Genomic DNA, 15,982 nt, shown 5'->3' with positions numbered 1-15,982 from the left:
AAAAAAAAAAAAAAAAAAGATCCCCTGACTTGAAAGAGATCACCAGGAACAAACGGGGTTGGGGGGTGGGGGGGAAAGCAAGAAGTCGGACGGATTCCTTTTTTTTACATGTCAAACATTTCTTTACAGTGACATTTCTGCTCGCTGAAGTGGGAGGACGCTCACAATTTGTAATGCTGAAATATGAGAGAACGGAACCGGGGCGGGTGAAGGCACATGGGAGAGGACTGTCCGTGCACTCTGGGCTCTAAAAGAGGGAAACAAAACAAAACAAAACAAAAAAAAAAAAACCCACGATTTGCTTGGAACTGGATTTAGCGAAGTGGGATGATTACAAAAAGTTGATCTTTGGTTCCGGACGAAGCTCTGCACACCTATCACGCCAAACCAACTTCAATGGATAGACAGACTGAGAGGGCTGTAGACGCACACTGTTATAGTTTCATTTAACTTTTCATTAGAGTTGGAAGATCCGACCTCCTTCAGAAGGGAGAGCCGATAATCCAGCATTATCTCGGTTACTGAGGCCAAAATGTTGCGGTTGTCTCTGACAGCTCTGAGTCTTTCATGGACTTTGTTCCTCTGCAGCGTGAGCAGAACTTATGCACAAGAAAGACAGTAAGTAGCTTGATGTTTGCATGTGTTGTGTTTGAAGTGTAGTGCAGTGCTTTAAACCTTAAACATTTCTAATGCTCTCAGTCGGAGGCTGTAACATATAAAACACTAAATTCAGCCACAAAGTCTCAAAATCAAATCTAAAAAGAGAGGGATTATTCAATTTATGTGACATGAGGACATGGCAGCATTAACATTTTAATTCAAGAATGCGCAAAAAAGCATCTTGAGCATTATTCTTTTAGAATTTACCGTATCATATTGTTTGTGATTATGTGAGAATGCCATGTCATTACAGATAATCACTTGTACTATCACAACACCTTTCCATTCATGCTTTTTTTTCTTCCAGTTTTTCATTCACTGCTTTGTTATTGTAGCAGTGATATACTGAAAGGTAGCTTGCACTGCTGATTTTGTTGTGATAGGTCATTGCTGGAATATAGGCAGCTTTTGGAGAGGTTTTCTCATGCCAGTTAAGGTAATGGCAAATCATTCATTGGGTTTCTGCTTTATTCAGTTTATACCTCCAGAGGCAAATTGACTTTTGGCTCTTTGATGCCATCAGTCAGGCTGCTTTCAGCTTTAATTCTGACCTTGAGAGTCGTGTAAGTAGAGAGTTGTAAACAATTCGTCCAGGTTGTCGAGATGGGAGGGATTGAGTGTAGCTCTATGTAGTGAATTAACACAAATGCAGGCTTGATTCACAAAAAAAACCTTAAATATAGTACTAAATCTTAAACCGCTCAGCTGAGGGTGAAATTTGGGCAGAAAGCAAAAGGCTAAGAACGTAAAACCATGTGAGTGAACTTAAAAGAACTGACTGTTAAAGATTTCACCTACAAACGAGAACACAAATCCTTATCAGGCACTGAGCAGCTCTCAACTGAGGACAAAAGTTGGGCAAAAACAATGAGAACATGAGTACATGAAGCCATGTGACTGAAATAAGCATGGTCTCCACCACCTGATCCAGGCTCATCCAAGAGCTGGTTAAACTCACTGTAGATCAAACGCACAGAGTCAATTTCCTCGTATTATCTTCCTTCTCCCGAAGCCTTATTTTCCAGGGATTTTCTCATGACTTTCTCTCTCAGGAACTGCAGTTGCCTCCGGCTGTAATGCTGTAGTGCCGTAATGCCAACCACCTGATCCTTCTCTCAAGCATGCAATTGGGTTTGCGCTTGAGGCTTTGCTCACTCCTAATTTGTGTGATCTATTTGTGTGAATTTTCGGGGGGTGAGTAAGCATATTTGCCTTAAAAATAGTGTTGGAATGACTGGGTTGAGACTAAAACAAACGAGATATTTAGGCATATATTGTTTTAGATACGTAGTCTGCCACATGTTGAGTGGATGCTTTTATCAACTGCTCCACACACCCCTAACGTAACCCCTAACAGACCACACTCCCATACCAATTTAGTTATACAGGACCATGCTAACAAGAACGCTTACTAATCTATCTGTTACCTGTGAGATATAGCCTCTCAGCGGCAGATGGCAGATTCCTTCATCCAAATAAAACTTTAAATTGCCCCTCCCACACACACACACACACTGTTGATAAGCATCAAAGAATGACCTTTGCTCTGTGACCTCAGTGACAGGCTCCTTCCCTCAATTAAATGTCAGAGTAACTGTGTGGAATCTCAGTCGTTATTTTTCAAAACAGACGCCAAGGTTCTGTCAGAGGTGCCAGACCACCCAAAGAGAACACTAGAGCAGCAAGCTCATTGGCCAACAGGTACTGTGTCCCTGGTAACCATTGCAATTAAACCTGATCTCGCTGCACAAATCCATGTGGAATGTCTCTGTTTGTATGCATGTTTTGTTGTGTATGCGTGCATGTGGATGTGCGTGCAGCTCAGAAGGAGAAAGCGAGAAACGTTCACCTGTATGACAAAAAACAACATAATTACATTCACTTCAAATCAGGAATGGGAAATAGTATCAGTGCACCTCAAAGCTGAGCGGTGATGTAGTGCATATTATTTCAAATGCAGCGTAATTTACCTCTGTCCTCCTTGTGTCTCTTTGTTCTTTGACCTCTACTTTATCCACTGCCACCAATTCTCCCTCTGTTTTTCCACTTACACTTTTTGTCCTCTTCGTCCTCCCCTGCGTACTCCTATGTCCACTTGTTCCTACCTCTTTATCTCTCCCCATCTTCCCTTTTTCCACCTTGCTCTTCTTCTCTCAGGGGCTATTTGGTCGCTGCACCCTCTGTGTTTCGAGCAGGCGTGGAGGAGAGAGTGAGCGTAACCATCTTTAATGCGAAAGCAGAAACACGCGTCCAGGTGCAGCTGTCGGTGAAGGGACAGGCGGTCGCCCACAGCCATGGCTCAGTGCTCGGTGAGAAGCTAAGGTTACACTGGCACAACGCATTAGTTCTGGAGAGAAAACTTGCACTAACAAGTTGAGCTATGAGACACCACCTTCTGTGTGATTTTGAGATCACACCGGCTGACAAAAACCTAGATGTAGGTTGAAGAACACACACAACGTAAGCCTGATTGACCTCTGACCTCACCGTGCGCTCCTGACCAGCTATGCTTTTCATAGACATTGTCTTTGATCGGAGGCATCAGTTCAGCCCATCCCACCAGCCACTTAGTGTATACAGTGTGTGATTTGTTTGACAGCACCATTAATAGATGGTGCTAGCTCTACCTCAGAGTGGCATAGAGACAGGCTGCAGCTGGATCTCCTGCTAACCCAGGGTGAACACCTCCAGGCAAACTCAACCACAGTCTAGTAGCTCTCATACCTACTGGATATTAATAGCATTATACAGATGTTCACACAGATTTCCGAGAATTGGGAGAAGTATAGAGAATTGAGATGAGTGTATGAAAATGGTCTAAAATTGCAGCACATTAAAATATCACATTGTTTCTATTTTAGGCAAAGGCACCATCAAGCTAAAGGTGAGTCTTTAACTGTGTGTTCAACTTAGTTTGTGTTTTCTCAGCAGTGTCCTACAGTATGTGCATGCTGCTTTCCAGAGACGTTTAAAATGCACAGCGCTGTTTAGCGGTGACAGCTGCACAGTAGTGAGAGCCCCTTGTCCGCTGTGTGCACATTCCTCAGGCAACATGCAAATCAACACTAACATTATTTGTAATGCAACATCTGTCTCTGCTCATTCATTGGGAATAAGGTAACAGCCTCAATATAATATGCAACAGCTGTTGACGTGCATGTATGGTCCGCCGCCCCGAAGGCTGGAATAGATCAATCTAGTATACACAACTCGATTCTTCCCCTCTGTCTCTCTCTCCCTCCTTCCCTGTAACCTCCACCCTCATTCTCGTGAAATACAGTCATGTGCAGTGTGCTGTGTTATAGCTTGGCATCTTCCTCTGGTGTTTAAATGTAGTTCTTTTTTTACGCTGTAGCTGTTGTTCCATGAAAATGTATTTAAATATGTTGAATCAAGATGATTAATTTCGAATAGTGTACAGCAGCCTGCAGTAAACATTTCAATCCTTGCCCCATTGACCTAATTTACTTTTGGTAAATACAGCCCTGATCCCCTTTGTGTTTGTTTTTGTGCATGTTTAAAGTCTATCTATCTATCTATCTATGTATGTGTGTGTGTGTGTGTGTGTGTGTGTGTGCGTATGTGTGTGTGCCACCAGGTTCCCTCAGGGCTAAGAGGCCAGGCCCATCTGAAGGTGTGGGGTAACCGTCACCTCACAGAAGGAGGCTACATCTTCCACAACTACACCACCGTCACAGTGGAGAGCAAGGGCACGACTGTCTTCATCCAGACCGACAAGCCCGTCTACAAACCCAAACATAAAGGTTCCCTCATAGTGCACCTGGTAGTTAATCAGTTAATCACTGCACAGAAATGCAGAGAACTGAGTCTACCTTTTAGCGATTTGTCATAGAATAAAACTTTGTTAATGAGCCAAAAGATGCTGTCATATTGATGCTTGGTTCAAATTGAAGAACAAAGGTTATTCAAAGGTCATTGGGTTATAGCATTTTTATCCATCAAATTAATTCAGACAGTCAATTTAAGCAACACGATCGTAGAATTTGCTTCGTAATGGGCCCAAGATTCATATATCTGAACATGACTTTCAGAACCACCAGATAATATCCGTATGCATGAAGGTTTTCATGATATAAGGATGCAAACCTGCTATATTTACAATACTGTCTGTCTTTTTCTACCTTTAGTGCTCATCAATGTGTACACAGTGACCCCCGACCTGAAGCCAGTAAATGACAAGGTAATTCAAAATTGATTTAGCTAATAAAAAGCTAAAAAATAAACTCAAGCCAATAAAATTGCACATCCACCAACACTCGCACCTAAAAACATTGCGAACATTACACACCACTCATGGCAGGCAGATAAACATTAAAGTAACAGTCTTTTGTAAAAGTGAATAGAATTTGTTGTGTATTGCAAATAATACAAATTCTGAATGTCCAAATCTTAGTTTACATTACTCAATAGATACATTAACGTTTTTTTTCATATGACTTCTAAATAAGACGACATAATATTTAGTACAAAAATACGTTTCAATCTCTGCCATGAGTGCAGAGAAATGTACAGTTACCTATTTACAGAAGCCAAGCTAGAGTCATTTATCCTGGAATGTCAGCAATGGCTCCAAATATACTTTGCAACTGTGCAGACAGACGGTTTATTGATGTTTGCAGCTATAAAGGTCTGCTGCTGGTAAAGGGCAATACTCACTTTCACAGATGGATGATTGTTGGATAAGGAAGGAATGGGGAAAAGCTTTGAGAAAAGAGGCATAGGATCCTCCAGGCTTTACAGTTTGTATCTATTTCATAATGTCTTATACTTATCTTTTTCTTTTTTTCTCGCAGATTGAGGCGTATGTTTTGGTGAGTGGAGGCTGGCGGGACCACCCAGGGGACAGTGGCAATTTTAGTTCCCAGCCTGGTCGGAGATTACAGAGCAGAAGTCAGGGCAGCTCACCTAGATAACAGGGTGCTCTTTGGAACAGTACAAGGATAAACAACATGAAAGGAACCTCCTTGTTTCTCTCCTCTCTTACTTACTGACCTGGAGTGCTCATTTATTATCTGTCTTCCCAGATCCTTAGACGTTTGTAGGGCAAATAACAAGCTGCTGCTTCATTAGAAACTCAGGGAAGCCTATGCATGACTTATAGCTAGTGACCAATGTTCTTACCTGCAGCCAATGTATAACCTGAGGCAAAGTTGTTAAAGTATTTTGACAGTGGTCTGAAACAAGAGCTGGGTCTCTGGGTCAAGTTCAGTTCAAGCACTGTTAGACCTGAATCAACAATTACAATATATTAAATTGCCACTGTGTACTGCCAATATGCAAATGAATGAACATACAGTAGTTCAACACTTCAACTCTATAACACTGATTTCTGAACTTCTAATTTGATCTCTCAGGATCCAAGAGGATCCAGGATGGTCCAGTGGAAAGGTCTAAAATCTATTTGCTGTGGTGAGCCACATCTTCTACAGTGTATTTACATCATTGTGCCGCCTGTAGATTCAGATTACATTGCAGTGTTTCTCTAAGTAATATCTTTACTGAAGCGATAAAGCTTCTACCATTTTAGACGTGTGCTCTAATTCTAGTCCAGTTCTCTGTAATTGTCATACCAGAAGTGTATATGGTGGTACTTATATGGTTAATCGCTATCAAGCATACAGGCATTTTAAAGTGTTAACTAGATTTCTCTGTCCCATAGGCGTTGTGAACATGAGTTTCCCTCTGTCGGACCAGCCTGTGTTTGGAGAGTGGTTTATCTTTGTGGAGGTGCAGGGCCACACCTATAACAAGTCGTTTGAAGTGCAGAAGTATGGTGAGGCCCTGAACATACAATAGAGTTGTGGAAAACAATTGATAGCATTGTTTATCACTATCACTATTTTTTATTGTAGATCTCTTTTATTGTCTTTGTTGAGCAAAATAAACTTTAAAAGCTCAATTTAGATCATACAACCAAAAATACACCAAATACAACATAGAACGTGTAACTATTGTCATTTTTTGTCACCTTCCTCACAGTGATGCCCAAGTTTGAGTTGGTGATTGATCCACCGCACTACATCCGTGATCTGAATTCATGCGATCAAGCTACTGTCAGAGCCAAGTGAGTCTCTTAAAATTCAGCATAGATTAACCCCCTGTAGCTTTGTTTTGTACTCATTATGCTTTTTCATTATTTATTCATTCACTGACCTTTACTGCCTTGTACATGTAGAGGTCTGACGTGTCACTGTTGCACAGGTATACCTTTGGGAAACCAGTGGCAGGGAAGTTGACAGTGAATATGACAGTGAATGGAGTGGGCTACTACCGTCATGAGATGGGCCATCCTGTGATTAAAACCATGGAGGTCAGTCTATTCATTCCCTGGTCGATAGATATCCCGACACCGCCTTGAATTTATTAGCAAATTCAAGGCTGGTGTTGAAATAAGATTGTTGTTATTGAAATACTATTATTACCATAGACACATTGTACATAATTATTATTATGGCTTATCCGAACCCTGGCACTAGAATTATGTTCCACAGTCCACAGTAACAGATCACTCCTCTGCTGTTCTCAGATCAAAGGCTCTGCAAACTTCAGCCTGTGTGTCAAGGACATGATGCCTTTGGATGTAGCGGATCACTTCAGGGGCTCAGTGAGCATATGGGCGTCAGTGACCAGCATCGATGGAAGCAGGCAAACCACATTTGACGATTCAACACCCGTCCATAAACAGCTCATCGACATCAAGTACTCCAAGGACACACGCAAGCAGTTTAAGCCTGGTCTGCCTTACAAAGGGAAGGTGAGACAGCAAAATTAAAGTTTTGACTCACAACACTACCAGCTTTAATATTGGTCAGCTGATGGCTAGAGATAAGTTTTGCTTTTTGTATTTTCCCACCTACTGTTTTTTAACCCGCTCCCTGTAGATTGAGGTGACCTATCCCGATGGGAGCCCAGCTGATGGGGTGAGGGTGCGTGTCAAGGCAGAGCTGACCCCCAAGGACAATGTCTACACCAGCGAACTGATCTCCAAGGATGGCCAGGCCACCTTCGAGATCCCCTCCATCCCTACTGCTGCCCAGTATGTCTGGCTAGAGGTCAGTGGCTTTAGTAGCAGTAGTGAGAACGTAATTTTAAGCAAATCTTATGATAACTTAGAGCATTTTATTTTTTGTATGGCATAGACCAAGGTGACATCCATTGACGGCAAGACAGTAGGAGACCAGTACCTGCCCAGCTACCTGTCTATCAGCAGCTGGTACTCTCCCAGTCGGTGTCACATCCAGATTCAGAGCCCCAGCGCCCCACTTAAGGTAAGAGCTGCCCTATTCTTTGAATGTTGTTATATTCAGCATCAGTGTTGTTGCTCTGGGTTCAAATGTCATTTTGGACCGTTTTTCAAAAACATAATGCTATGGTTTCAACAGTAACATGATAATATAAACATATTTGCATTGTTCTGTGTGTGTGTGTGTAGGTCGGCCAAGAAGCAGAAGTTTCTCTCAAATCCACCTGTCCCTGTAACTTCACTCTACATTACGAGGTGACATCCAGGGGGAACATCATCCAATCAGGCCAACAGTCAGCCAACCTGACGGCCTCGCACCGAGGAAAAAGGGCTACAGTCACCTTTGACAAGAACATTCACACCACCCACCTGCCCCCTTCTGCCTCTGGTAAATATGTTTCTATCCCTGGGATTTTAATAGATTAAAGGTGTAAAGAAAACCTTTGGAAAACTTGTTCTTTGAGAACTAGCTAGAAGTTTAGCACACGGTGTTAGTACTTTCATCATAGTAGCAATTCAGCACACCAGTACTTTATTAAAGCGTCAACTGGCCCCTATTCCTATGAGTACGATACAGTGTCCCATCATCTTTATCACAGATGTCTTCAGATTACCAGATAGTCTAAATAGTCACCACCTTTGCCGTCACTCTGTCAACAGGGTCCTCCTCGCAGGCCGAGATGGACAGCTGTGTGTCATATCTACGTTTCCCTGTTAGCCACAGCATGGCACCCCTCAGCCGTCTGCTGGTCTACTACGTGAGGGAAAATGGCGAAGGTGTCACGGACAGTCTCCAAATCCCTATCCAGCCCAACTTTGAGAACCAGGTCTGTATTATCTTGAAACATACTGCACATTGCAAAAAAATTGTGCAAGGCCTTATTCCCGCCTTTCTCCAGCCCATTGGTTTACTTGGAGATATATGATTTAACAGCATAATAAGAGGATTTTTGTTTGTCTAATCTGTTTTTATTGTCACAGTGAAAACAGATTATTTGTCTAATCTGGTATACCAGTTTTAATTTCCCATATTTTTTTTATATTGCCATACCTGAAACAACTGCTGTAAGTCATTTGTTTCTTACTTGTGCAACGCAGAACATCTTGCGATAATCTCTTTGAATAGATTAAATATCTTTCAGTATTCTGTTAGTGCTGTTTATATCTATGAGGTCTGACAGAGATAGAGACTACCCAAGCCATCATCCTTCAAAAAAAAGCTACATCACAGAAACTGGCATGATCCTTAAAAATATTGTGAAGAAGTCTTTGCATCAACCGCCCAGCACTGATCTGTAATAACCTGCATTCATTTAACACACATTAAACTAACTGTGTGTACATTTCTTGCCCAAACATTGATGTTGGATATAAATAGTTATAAAAATAGCTTTATTATGTAATCATTAATAAAAACCTGGAAAAATGCAGTGCAGTCTGTGTATACATTTTGGAGCTGAGCCCAAGTATCCATGCACCAGCTCTGTCCACAGTGTAATGTCTGTAAACAAACAGCTGTGTTGGCCTGTGAGAGCTCCCCAGTTCCTGCCTGCATTAGGTGGAGTTAACTCCCTGAAGTATTTACAGCTCCCTGGTATGCCATTACAACACTCTGTGTGTGTGTGTGTGTGTGTGTGTGTGTATTGTGTGGTGGTGGTGGTGTTGAGCGTGGTTGGTAGGTAGGTGTGTTGCTGGAGTGGTTCCATTGATTTAGACAGAGGCCATGCAGGCCGCAGGCAGATGAGTGGGGTCGTGACAGGAGAGGATGACAGGTTACAGAGTGGTGAAAGGAGGGCAGCGGAACCGATTAACAGTGCTAATTTGTGACTGCGCGGTGCTGAAAAATAGTTTTGAAGTGTGAAAGTTTATGGCCGACTCTCACCGTCCCTCCTTCTTTCAAAGCCTGTAGTTTTCCACTCTGACCTTATGTTTCCCACCACATCTTACTGTTTAACACTATACAAACATTGCTACTGAAGAACTATCAGGCAACACTGCCAACTAGTGCTGAAACAGTTAGTCAATTCATTGATTGATAGATTAACATAAAATAAATCAACAACTTTAATTGATTTGTCGTGTGTATCATTTATTAGGAAAAAATGCCTATCGCTGTTTCCAACTTTCTTCAAATGTTAGGATTTTTTAAATTTCTTTTCAAATTCAAATGTTCCACATAGGGTTATAGACTCAATGATTATCGATCAATCTAAAAATGAATCTGCAGATTAATCCATTTTTAATATAATCATTAGTTGCATCCCTACTGCCAGCCATTGATTGTGGTTTAAAGAACTTGTTGTATAAATGCATGCTGGTCCATAGAGATGCTCATTGTATGGTTAACATATCATCTGTTGACTAATGTTGGTTGGTTTGCAGGTGTCTGTTTCTCTGTCAGCTAATGAGTCCATGCCAGGGGACCCTGTGACTCTGCACGTCCGGGGGGAAAGAGGCTCCTGTGTGTGTGTGGCCACTGTGGATAAGAGTCTTTATCTATTAAAGCCTGACTTCCAGCTCAGTCCAGACAAGGTTGGTCCTAAGTGATATTTCACAATCATTAAATCCACCTTAAAATGTGCCTTCTTCTTTTATTAACTTTTGTTTTTCTTAAAGTAGTAAAAGGAAAATCTGGCATTTAAGTGATGTTTCATTTCAAAATAAAAATCTAGTTTCATATATTTGTCTCTTTTCACTATTACTTTACACACATCTTGCTTTGTTTAAAGAATGATACACTTATGTATGTGTTGTGGAATATAGATGTTGTGTTAATGTAGAGCAGTGAATCTGAAGGGTAGCGTCCTACTAATGGATCCTTTACCTCACAAGATATTTATAACTCGGAGCTGCATTTGTCTGTGTAACTGCTTACATGAATGTGTTTCCTCTGCGCAGGTGTTTAAAGAGCTGGCAGATTTTGATGTTTCGGATGCCTTCGGCACTCCTAAAGATGATGGACACTTCTGGTGGCCTGGGCTGTCATCAAAGAGACGCAGGCGGTCCTCTGTGTTCCCGTGGCACTGGGACATCACCAAGGATGCCCGCTTCGCTTTCACAGTGAGAAAACACACTTAGTTAAAGAAGCCGCAGTAATGGTATAGGGATAAAAAAAAATATATAGTAATCTTAGTGCATGTGTATGTTTTTATTTCTCTGTATGTTTAACTCAGGAAACAGGGCTGGTTGTGATGACAGATATGGTGAGTTTAAACCACCGGCAGAGTGGAGGCATGTACACAGACGAGGCCGTTCCAGCCTTCCAGCCGCATACATCCACCTTAGTGGCTGCCATGCACTCTCGACCTACGACCAGGTAAAGGATCTACTATAGAGAGGTCAGAGGTAGTCTCTGGGCATCTACTAACCATGCTGAACTCTGTGATGTGGCTCTTAGAGACGTTCTCTTAACTGATATAACAAGCTCAGAAAGTCAGATTTTTTAATCTAAAAGTTAGTTATTAAATATAAATGTTACAGCGTAGTTAACTATGTGTCACTGAGAGTCAGCTGGTTGAGATTTTGTGTCTTGCTCAAGGAAATTCTGTTGCTGATGAGAACATAATAGCTATTTAATAGATCATTATTATGACCTACTTTATGTGTTAGAATGGCCTCTTTAACCATTAAGGGTCCCTGTCTTTGAATGTATCACTTTTTAAATGACACTTTTACTCATTCCACTCTCCTTAATGCTGGGTGGCAGAAGTTACTGATGTGTTATTGACACTGACTCGACCACACACAAATACATGCAGTTACTTTTCTGAAAACAGTTTGTTTGAAAGCAAACCCATGAGAGATCAGTAATTACTTAATGCTCTCAAGAATTATACACATTTCAGTATTTGTCATGCTTGGGTTGAATAACGTCTCAAATATGAGTAACAGCAGAGAAAAACAAAACAAAATAAATTTGTTTTGTCCATATTTTAGGTCTGCATTCCTTAATGCTACGAATACTTCTCATTGTAGTGATGAACATTAAACACATGACGTGACTTAGAGAATGTCAGTGTGGAATTCAGAATAATACATTTTCCAATTATGGTATTGTTTTATTGTGAGCAGCTGAAGCCTTTTATTGATGTCAGCTTGTGTTTTGGTTGCAGAGCAGAGAAGCGTAGGCGTACATTTTTCCCAGAGACTTGGGTGTGGCACTGCCTCAACGTCAGGTATTTAAATCTTTATATAAATATTTCAATTCTGTGTGTGTGTGTGTGTGTGTGTGTGTGTGTGTGTGTGTGTGTTACATGCCTGTGGCTAGATATATCAGGGGCACCAGATTGTCTATACTTATGGGATTTAGTCACAATCTGGAGCATTTAGGGGAGGTAAGAAATTGAGAGAATAAGTGAAGAGAGGAGCAAACAAACAAAAATCTGCAAGGATGAAATGGAGACAGGAGAGAAACATTTATAGAGTTAAAGAGGAGATGAGAGTATGGTAAAACAGGAAGGGGAAAGAAAAATCGAGGTGTGAAGAGAAGAATATTTGAGCGGTGAAACCAGAGGGTCACTCACAACTTACTACAGGAGAGCCAAAACATACTTTGTCCTGACTTTTAAATATTTAATATAAAAACTTTTATTTTTACTTTTATTGAAAAAATGATTTTCAACCTTTTAGCCAATAGTTTTTAGTTTTTTTTTTTTTTCCCTTTTAGTTTTTGATGAATAGCTCTGGATTGGTTAAGAATTTACATGTGTCCTTTTGCCAGTAGAACGGGCTCATCGCAAGCTTTTATTTTATATATATAACTCATTTTGCCCAAAATGTGGTTCTGGGCTTATGGTTCTGCAGAAGAAGAAAGGAAGAAGAGAAATAAGGACAAAAAGGGTTGGAAAGGAAAGATGGTAGTTAGAAGAGAGGAGTAAGAGAGGAGAGGAAAGGTGCGAGTCAAGCCTGTAAGACGGATGTTCCATCACTCCAGCAGCGTCCAGCATTTCCCCCCTTTGGGTGTGAATGTGCCTCTTTTAAACTGGGCAATCTTGGAACAGACTGTCACTTTCTCAACAGCTCCTTCCATTCATTTTCGGCCAATATAAATGAACTGCCCATAGATTTCCATATGCTTGATTCGTTTGGATGGGACTTCAGCTCTGCCTAATTTCCTGTGAAGTCCAAAGCTCTGATTTCCCTTAAAAGTCTATTAAAGTGGATTTTGGGCAACTTTGATCAAAAGGAAGGGCGTACATGCAGTTTTTCAAGTTTATTATGCTGTGTGACAGTTTGCCAAGACCAACATTAAATATGTGTTGCCAATAATGATCTCAGCCCATTTCATTCAAAGAAACAGATCGGGTCAGCACCTGACTGTCCCTCACACCTATCCATTTTAGAGTATTTGCTGTAGTTACATAGGTGCAGGTGTTGATGTTGACACAGGTGTTACTAACATAAAACTAATCTGCAGTGCTTTTTTTATTGCTGGTGTGTATAAAACCATGAAAGCACGCTAAAATCGTTTTTGCTTCACTGTCCAATTGAGTTTTATTACTCAAGTTGTATCTCAACATGGGTCACTTACAGCTCTGAAACCGGGGAAGCTGAGCTGCGACTGGATGTGCCGGATTCGATTACCACATGGGTGACAGAAGCTATTGGCCTGTCAGAGGAAAAGGGGCTGGGCTTAGCAAAGAGAGCAGAGCTTCGTACGTTCAAGCCCTTCTTTGTTGACTTCACATTGCCCTACAGCTTAATCAGAGGGGAGCAGACCAAAGTTCCCCTCACTGTCTACAACTACCTGCCAACCTGCTCTGAGGTAAGGTGATGAATGAGAGGGCAAATGGACAGGAAACACATTTCTTCTCCACAGTGCAGCATATGTGCAAAAAGGTTCATCAGCAGTCGCCTCCACACAGTACAAACTTTTCTTACAAAAACTCTTTATCTCAACCATATTTCTGAAGATGCCAAGGGTACCATGCATGTTTTAGCCCATTACTTACTTGTGTGCCTTTAACATTACTGTTACTGCCATTTTCCAAAAGGTGGTTTGAAAGTCAGTGCAAAGGTTGTCAGGGTATCTGCAGGGACCACATAGCCAGATCACACATATATGATGGTGGGCACAAATAGTGTGACAGTGAATCAGGCAGTAATGGCTATACGTCTTCCACAAGCAGCCAAATCTTGTTTGTTACTCTGTCAGCCAAGTATTGTTGAGTCTAATTTTAGTCTTATTAGTCAGCTCAACCAGTTGTCATGACATTTGCTGCGTCATAACTGCATATTAGTATTTGACTTGATTTGAATTTGATATTTATTTTTACATTTGTAAATAACACAAGCTGTCTGATAAGTAGGAAAGTCAAGTGAATTGTTTTATACAACCAAATAATACAAACTCATTTTGGGGGGCTTTACAATTTGAACAATTTACCACACACTCTACACTCTTCAAGTGCTTGAAGTGAAGACTGTGGATAACAGAGAAGACACAAAGCACCCTTCATGTGCTGGAAACCAACCTAAAACATGCAACCCACTGAGATGGTCCTTAAAGTTTATTTCTGAGTTTAGCAGAACATTGTGATGTCAAAATAATGTGATAAACGAGGCTTATTATAGAATAACTATGTAGGTATGACATGGGGTACTGAGAGATCGGAAATGGTGGCCAAAGCAATCACAGGTTTGTAATGTGGAGATAGAGATTAGCCCAGATGTATGTTTTAGTGCTCACTTTGAATAACCCTCTAAGCTCTGTCTTGGCCTTAAATGGGTCCATCCTGCGCTCCACACGGATGACATCATGATGTTTGCAGATGAGCCTGTTAAATGGCCTGTGCGTGTGCTGCTCTGATGTCATGTTAGGTGAATATGCAAACCAGCGTAGCCCTTCCTTTGATGTCCACCCCAGCAACATGTGATTCCTATATTTTCTGCTCAGTTATTTACAACTTGTGGCGTGTGGATAAAGAACAGTTAAAAAGATCCCGCTGCCTTACTGAGCCCTCTGTGAAAATTGGACGATGAGTGGAACTTAATCCTTCAGGGAGCTTGAGAAGCATGAGTCAGTCAGCATGGAAAATTCACAATGTGATTTAAAAATTCTCCCTCGCTTTCAGAGCTTTGAGGAGAACACGCTATGTTATATGAGGGAGGGGGCGTGCCGGCAGAAATGATGTCATTGTGGCCTGTCAGAGGAGATCATTTGTCTCTTCCTCTCTTCTCTTCTCACAGGTTCATGTTAAAGTCTCAGTTCCGAAAGGCATAAAGTTTGTTGGCCACCCTGGAAAGCACCACCTTACCAGGAAGAAGTGTGTTGCTCCTGGAGAGGCTACACCTACATCAATTGTATTGTCTTTCACTGAACTGGGGTCAGCAAACATCACAGGTACCATAGAATAAGTTTAAATACCTTTATAGCCAGGGTGGAAGGGTTTTAACATGATCTTTTTTAACATTATAGATGTTTCATCACCCCAAATTTGCGCACCCCACAGTAATCATTACTTATAAAAAAATATCAACCAAAGCAACTTTACATTTACTTGAAGACCCAAAAGGTTAAATTCATGCAACAATTTAGGATCATCTACTTTTATGTTCCACAATCCCTATGGCAGGCAGGCTCAGCCTTTGTTTTGAAGGTATGCTTCAGAGTTTTAATGTCATGTAAACAATACAGATTAGATTGTGCTGGATCATGGAAATAGCATTATTTGAACTCTTAAGTGGCATGGCACAAAAAATAGCAACCTTTCACCAGGATGTCAGTACCCTCAGTGTGATGCTTCACAAAAAGGCAAGCCTTTGACTTGAGAAGCTCTGCTGGCCAAGGAGCCGGGCTGTGTGTGATCTGGTCACTCACCCAGAGTTACAAACAGTCCCCTTCAGAGCACATGTGAGAACAAAGCAGGCTGGCAGTGGGGGAGCAACCAGAGCTGTGCTGTGACACTCAGTGGCATGTTGATGAGTTTGCAGGTCACTGGCGGTCAATGGGCCCCCCATGGCCTCACTGCTAGTCCCCTGGCCCCTTGTGTTTCCCTCTCAGTACACACACACAAAGAGACGCCACTGGCACAGGGCCACATTTCCAATGTGCTCCCC

The 15,982-nt window shown here is 41.5% G+C and overlaps 1 protein-coding gene across 1 annotated transcript in view; it reads left to right on the top strand.

Annotated features, from left to right (window-relative positions):
• The first annotated feature begins 72 nt into the window (after nucleotides 1-72).
• cpamd8 (C3 and PZP like alpha-2-macroglobulin domain containing 8) overlaps nucleotides 73-15,982 on the top strand; it is a 41,807-nt gene continuing 25,897 nt past the window's right edge. Inside the window, exons 1-21 of the mRNA XM_035653723.1 lie at nucleotides 73-618; nucleotides 2,818-2,969; nucleotides 3,522-3,544; nucleotides 4,259-4,424; nucleotides 4,809-4,861; nucleotides 5,475-5,492; nucleotides 6,036-6,090; nucleotides 6,341-6,454; nucleotides 6,661-6,745; nucleotides 6,883-6,991; nucleotides 7,208-7,435; nucleotides 7,563-7,733; nucleotides 7,821-7,949; nucleotides 8,114-8,312; nucleotides 8,585-8,751; nucleotides 10,307-10,456; nucleotides 10,823-10,984; nucleotides 11,098-11,240; nucleotides 12,037-12,099; nucleotides 13,457-13,688; nucleotides 15,113-15,266. Coding sequence (XP_035509616.1) covers nucleotides 533-618; nucleotides 2,818-2,969; nucleotides 3,522-3,544; nucleotides 4,259-4,424; nucleotides 4,809-4,861; nucleotides 5,475-5,492; nucleotides 6,036-6,090; nucleotides 6,341-6,454; nucleotides 6,661-6,745; nucleotides 6,883-6,991; nucleotides 7,208-7,435; nucleotides 7,563-7,733; nucleotides 7,821-7,949; nucleotides 8,114-8,312; nucleotides 8,585-8,751; nucleotides 10,307-10,456; nucleotides 10,823-10,984; nucleotides 11,098-11,240; nucleotides 12,037-12,099; nucleotides 13,457-13,688; nucleotides 15,113-15,266 — 2,659 coding nt within the window. The 5' untranslated portion in view covers nucleotides 73-532. The remainder of the gene's footprint in view (nucleotides 619-2,817; nucleotides 2,970-3,521; nucleotides 3,545-4,258; nucleotides 4,425-4,808; nucleotides 4,862-5,474; nucleotides 5,493-6,035; nucleotides 6,091-6,340; nucleotides 6,455-6,660; nucleotides 6,746-6,882; nucleotides 6,992-7,207; nucleotides 7,436-7,562; nucleotides 7,734-7,820; nucleotides 7,950-8,113; nucleotides 8,313-8,584; nucleotides 8,752-10,306; nucleotides 10,457-10,822; nucleotides 10,985-11,097; nucleotides 11,241-12,036; nucleotides 12,100-13,456; nucleotides 13,689-15,112; nucleotides 15,267-15,982) is intronic.

This window comes from Morone saxatilis, unplaced genomic scaffold (genome assembly GCF_004916995.1).
Source record: "Morone saxatilis isolate NCDOM2014 unplaced genomic scaffold, NCSU_SB_2.0 Contig12, whole genome shotgun sequence".
In the NCBI taxonomy this organism is placed as follows: Eukaryota; Metazoa; Chordata; class Actinopteri; family Moronidae; genus Morone; species Morone saxatilis.
This window is presented reverse-complemented; position numbering and strand designations above follow the sequence as displayed.